The following is a 6,271-nucleotide window of genomic DNA, read 5'->3' on the forward strand; positions in this document are numbered from 1 at the left end:
GACATTCTGTTCAGGAAAGTAAAAACAGCGCTAAATTTGACACAAACCACACAGAAAGACGGACAGGAAGTGAACATAGATTGCTAAAAAATACGCGCTTATGAGAAGTTTTCGTCCGTGTGTGTGTGTCTGTGTGTGTGTGTTTGTTGCCATGTAAGAAATGCGCATGCGTTCACCTTCTTCGGGCTATATATGTGCAACACGTGGCTTTCAATAAACATAGTTGGAGTCAGAGCCCGTCCTGTCCGTCCTTCTGTGTGGTTTGTGTCAAATTTAGCGCTGTTTTTACTTTCCTGAACGCAAGGTGAATCCACCTTGGATTTTCACGAAACGGCTCCTAAAAGCTGACGAGTAAAGCTTTTTCAGCGTCCGTCCAGCGTGGCGGTATGAGACTATCAGGTAAAATTTCTGCTCGAAACAACAATCCCCTTCCGATAGCCGACTTGAACATTCTTTATTGAAGTGATGGTCACTTTCTACGGTGTTCTCTATCGCTACAGACATGGGGAAGCATGCGCTGAATGCTGGTACAGCTCTTCATTCGCAGCCTTCGTAGACTTGGTACCTAGGTGACGTGCCGCACAGGAGGTCGAAGACAAAGTCGCAGCACGAGTGGTTCTGGCTGAGCGCACTCTTAGGCACCCACAGCTGGCAACCTGCTCATGTGTTGTAACAGAGAAACAAGGGCACAATTAGAGTCTCAGACGTAACTCTAGGTCGTGAGTTCAATGAATGACGGGCTCGAGAATGATAACAGTTATGTCTTAGTTTTTTTGCTACATTCGCTGTGGTAAAGCGATGTATGTAAGCATGTGCGCTTAACCACAAATAAACGTAGAGTTATACATGTTCTTCAGAAGCATGGCCTGATGGGCGAATTGGTGCATGATGAAATGAACGGCGGCGCAACAAGGACACTAACAAGAAAGGGGACACCACATGCGCACATGGTGGTGTCCCTTTCTTGTTAGTGTCCTTGTAGCGCCGCCGTTCATTTCGTTATACATGTCTTCACTTGTTGATACACACAGCGATTTTATGTATAAATCAATACAGAAGGAAAATGTACACATTTTTTTGTTAAGTCCAGGCGAAACTATACGGCTTAAGATAAGTGTGAATTGGTTTTAACGCGACAGTGTTGAACGCCCCGTTCTCCAGACAATGCCGTGTCGTCTTTGTCGACGTTGTGAGCGAAAAATTACGAGCGCGATTCTGGCAAGTGGTAGCTAGCAGCTGGCATGGCCAGGCACAGATTGGTCGTAGGGTTGTGCGACGTCACGTCACATGGCCGATTTCGGAGGAGTGCAAACTACGGATTACCAAATCAGATGAAAGGCTGAGGGGAATCGAACCCTCCAGCACCCTTTTATTTCAAGCCATACATGCCCCCCCCCTCCCTCCCTAGGCCACGCAGGCACAGTCGTATGGCTTGGTAAGGCGGGGCTTTACATGGGCATTAACACACTAAAGCTATCGCGTCATATCCTTAAGCTTAAGTGGCTCCTCCATTTTTTTATTGCACATTAAAAATAGACACAAAGGCTGGGCTAGTTGGTAAGCGTTCATATTTTCTTCGAAGCGAGAAACACGGAAGAGATGTACACACGCTTAGCAAGAAGCGCATTCACAAGTGTGTATTGCAGCAAGAAAGCCAGCAAAAAAGAAACCTATCAACTGAAACGCGTCGCAGCAAAAGTTTGAAAGTGCATGACAAAAAAGAAAAAAAGGAGAGACGTCGATAGAACCAAAAAGTCTCTTTGACTTCATGCATGAGCATCAAACTTCTCCTTCTGTGAGCACAATGGATGGTCAAAGTTCTGAAGTTGATGATTCAGATTGACGCAGGATGTCAAGCACTGACATCTTTGCGATATATCCCACCGCAAATCACATATCTGGTGATAATAACGTTTCCGAACTCCTGATAGTGCCACTTCATTAATTATTTCATACAATAGTAGCATACCCATAAGAGAAATGTTTTACAGCGCAGCTCTCAAACGCCCGTTTATGGGTTGAGCGGCGTCCCTGTAGACAGTTTACAGAGCGCAATTCTTCCGCTCGAGACCAGATGGCGCCACAGGCGCCCTCAGAACACGGCGCCATTGCGGGCCTAAGTCGCCGGCGTGTACCTCTCGACGCAGCAGTGGAAATATCGTGGGTTACTGCTGAATGTGTTTTTTCTACGAAGATGTGGAAAGGCAGAGGAAATACCTGCTATATTGTGGATTGCAAGAATTTCGACAGAGTTCAAGGTTCAGAACATTACGTGCCATAGCGCGCCGAAAGCCAGCGCAGTATGGAAGAAATCACACCTGCGCGCGCCGCAGAAGGACCCAGGTGATTGGAGAGAGCCCCTGTGTGCCCATGGACAGCGCATCCTTCTATGGGTCCTGTGATGTACTCTTCACATCGCTCGCGCGCTGCGGCGCCGAGTCCGACTGAAGAAACTAGGAACCTATGGAAACATCACCCTTCGCCTGACCAATGGCGACACAGGAAGAGTGGAAGGACGTTTGTACTGTCCACACTTCGTGTTCCTGCGCTCCTGCTATGGCGCCAAGTCATGAACATACGAGGTGCGCCCAGTATATGAAAGACGTTTGCGCCTTCAGACAGCCCGTTGATGAGCTTGGTGGTCGGGACCGGGGACTCAACTGCAAGGTGGGCAGACTGCGGAGGGAAGCCTTCAGGGGAAGCAGTAAACATGAGGGTTTATTTACATACTTACAGCATAGCGAGGAGACCAAGAGTCAGGAAAGGAGCTCTCGACACATAACAGTTTGCGACTTAAATACAGTTCATATTCCCCAGGCCCCCATATAGGGAATCCAATCTCTGGTCTAGTGCCCAAAGGGCCTTGAGCCTCTTCATAGGTTCCGTCCTCCCCACGTGACCGCGCACACACCACAGAAATATGTGCAGGCAAGGGGGAATCTCGGCGCCTTGCAGTCGCGGACTACGTGGTTTCCCGCGGGCCGACCAGGCCCAAAGGGTCGTTGGCTGCTATGCGGCGATCCTGCCGCGTTGAACATGAGATCGGACGGCTCGCACCGGTGAACTCTTCAGGAGGGAGGGACAAATCCGCCGTGTACACCCCCGCTTTGTCGGGCTGCTCAGGGGCATGCGGGCAATGGGTTGGCGCCGCCTCCGCCGTCGCCGCCACTCGGTGTATCCTCCGTCCGTCCACGGGAATGCGCCTTTCGGGAGAAGCGCCGCACTCAGCATCACCGGCGAAGGGGATTACCTGCTTTTGTTCACAGCGACGCCGTCGCCAGAAGCGCCCCCAAGCCAGAGTTTCTTGCGTATTCTCCAAAAAAAAAAAACAGCGCCTTTGGTTAACGTAGCTTGATGGCGCCTGCCTGGCTCGTCTGCACCTCTGGCCGGGCCTCCGATCACAACACCCTGCAGTAGTCCTAACTTCTAAAAAGTGCGCGCAGAAGCCAAGAACTTAACGAGCTGTGCTCAACTTTCGCATTACCAAGTACCGTAATCATATCTGAAATTTTCCCGCAGTGATTCCGGCGCTCTAACCGCCAGAATTTATTTAAGGGTTCCTCCAATAAACAAAAACGTAAATTAGTCCTGTGTAAAGAGGAAGGAAACCAATCGCCATCCCCACGGTGCCGATTGGTTTTTCCGCTGCGTCGTCATTCCCCTAGGCTACTGGCTCTCCCAACATGAAGCCCTCATCGACTGTGCTCGTGCCGAGGTCGAACTTCTCCCGTGCAGCGCTGCTTCGCCTGATATATCTTCGTCGAGCAAACTGTCTGTGGCTGACGACATCAAGATTCCTCCGTGGTCCGCATCCCTGTCTCCTGCATCACTGCACCTTACGGCACCGTGGTCTCCGTCTGCCATTCACTGAGCTCACGGTCCAAGACGGCTGCAGCATGATCCCTATTTCGAACCCTTTTCTGAGCCTCTGCATAATAAAACGTGGCGAATGCCTTGGCCACATTCAGCTCGTCGACTCCTTGCTCAAACCCGTCCGTTGCACCGACTCATGTTCTCTTCGTACCCATTCTCTTACTTTGCCCGCCTCTCCCGCTCCGTCTACAGAAGACGCCTTTGCTGATTCCGTCAGTGTTTCCCCATCCCAACGCGGCCAACTTCACTTACTGGACGAATTCCGCTCCTCTTTCGTCTGGTTTAGGGAGTTTAACGTCCGAAAGCAACTCAGGCTATGAGGGAGGCCGTAGTGGAGGGCTCCGGAAATTTCGACCACCTGGGGTTCTTTAACGTGCACTGACATCGCACAGTACACGGGCCTCTAGCGTTTGCCCTCCATCGTAATAAGACCACCGCGGCCAAGATCGAACCCGCGTCTTTCGGGTAAGCAGCCGAGCACCAAAACAACTGAGCCACCGCGGCGGCGGCGTGGTATTTCACCTACATCCGCAAATACGTCCGCTCGTGTCCTGACTGTCAACATCTCAAGCCCGCTCCTCATCACCCAGTCGGCCTGATGCAGCCTCTCCCTTGCCCTTCCCGTACTTTTGACCGAGTTGGCATTGAACTATATGGATCGATTCCGTACACTGCTGCAGGAAACCGCTGGGTTATTGTAGCAGTTGACCACCGCACGCGTTACGCCGAAACCGCGGCCCTCCCTGCTGCCAAGGCGCCACACTTCGCATCTTTCATCTTGCGTCACTTCATTCTTCGCCATGGACCACCAGGGAAAATGCTGAGCGACCGCTGGCTCGTCTTTCTGTTAGAAGTCGTGGAATCTCTTCTCGAACATTATAAGATGACTCACCATACCGCAACGGCCTACCATCCGGTAGACTAACAGTTTTTCAGAACGGTTTAACCGCATCTTGGGCGATATGCTGTCCACGTACGTGTCTTCCGACCATTCAGACAGGGGCATGATCCTGCCCTGCATCACTTAGTCCTACAGCATCGTCACGTAGATCACCACTGGCTTCTCACCGTTTTTTTTCTTCTCTACGGGCGAAAAGCTTCCTCACCACTAGATACTCTACTTCCTTACTGGCCTTACGAGTATGAGTGTACCAGCATTTTTGAAGCTTCCAAGCATGCCGAGGGGTTCTGTCAGCTCGCTTGGTCGTTAACGTCCGGCAAGGAGGGGCCCCAAAAATTCCGCTTTGACACCACCCACACCGATGACAGTTTTCTACCCGGCTGTCTCCCCCGAGACAGATCAACGCCAACGTAAACTCGAGACTGCTCATGTGTCCCGCCTGAAGCCATACTATGACACGTGTGTGTTGTTGACTGCCTGACTCGCCAAGATGGCTTCTCCTTCAGCCGGTGGAGGGGGGGAGGGGGGTCACGGTCATCATCATTTACTGAAGCTTTCAGGACCCTTTACAGTGCATTACATAAGGCGACATGCTCTGTAAAGAGAAAGGTGGGCAGCGGCGGTAGCCGCACCGCCAGCGCACGGCGGGAGATCACTGTGTTGAGGACCGGAGCTCAGACCGCCATTTTCGCTAGTTATCCTTAGACTGTTTTCCCTGCAAAATCCCGTTACAGCTAATTGTTAGCTATTTTTAAAACAATCTATAATAATACTGCTACGGACGCTGGGAGGACGACGAAGTGGTCTGTAACGAAGACGACGCTGAGGTGCGCGCTTGAGTGCTGAGAGACTACTCCAAGCCGTCGGTCCCTTGCGTAGCAGGTTACCTCTGCTGTTTCTACTGCTGCTTCTAGCAGCCACGTATCATTTGGTGGAGGTTGCTAAATTCGATCCCTGACCTCAAGCTGGCTCTCCGCCGTGGCCGCCGTCAGCTCAAGGTCCTTGGCCACTTGGTCGATTCTGCTGGGATCCAACCCGACCCCGACAAAGTCCGCGCCGTGCGTTCATTTCCTACTCCGCGCTCCTCCGGTGATGTGCGCAGCTTCCTCGGCCTATGTTCCTATTTCCGCCGGTTCATCAAGGACTTTGCGGAAATAGCCCGACCTCTTACCACGCTCCTCAAGAAGGACATCCCGTTCTCTTGGGGACCCCCCACCCCCCCCCCCCCCCCAAGCTGACGCCTTCAGAGCCCTTATCAGTGCCCTCACTGCTCCACCTGTGTTGGCGCACTCTGATCCTTCATCCCCTACGGAACTTAGCACCGATGCGAGCGGCCATGGCAATGGTGCCCTACTTGCTCAGCGGCGACGCAACAAGCTTCGCGTTATTGCGTACGCCAGCCGTCTCCTTTCTGTGTCAGAGCGCAACTATTCTATCATCGAGCGGGAATGCTTCGCCCTGGTTTGGGCTATTGCAAAATTCCGCCCTTACTTGTTT

At 52.0% G+C, this 6,271-nt stretch overlaps 1 protein-coding gene across 1 annotated transcript in view; it reads right to left on the minus strand.

Moving 5' to 3' along the window:
• Positions 1-437: 437 nt before the first annotated feature.
• The window catches only part of LOC149345594 (uncharacterized), a 24,119-nt gene continuing 18,285 nt past the window's right edge, over positions 438-6,271 (minus strand). Inside the window, exon 5 of the mRNA XM_089585253.1 lies at positions 438-656. Coding sequence (XP_089441379.1) covers positions 538-656 — 119 coding nt within the window. The 3' untranslated portion in view covers positions 438-537. The remainder of the gene's footprint in view (positions 657-6,271) is intronic.

This window comes from Amblyomma mixtum, chromosome 4 (genome assembly GCF_055824585.1).
Source record: "Amblyomma mixtum isolate Tamu chromosome 4, ASM5582458v1, whole genome shotgun sequence".
NCBI classification, from domain to species: Eukaryota; Metazoa; Arthropoda; class Arachnida; order Ixodida; family Ixodidae; genus Amblyomma; species Amblyomma mixtum.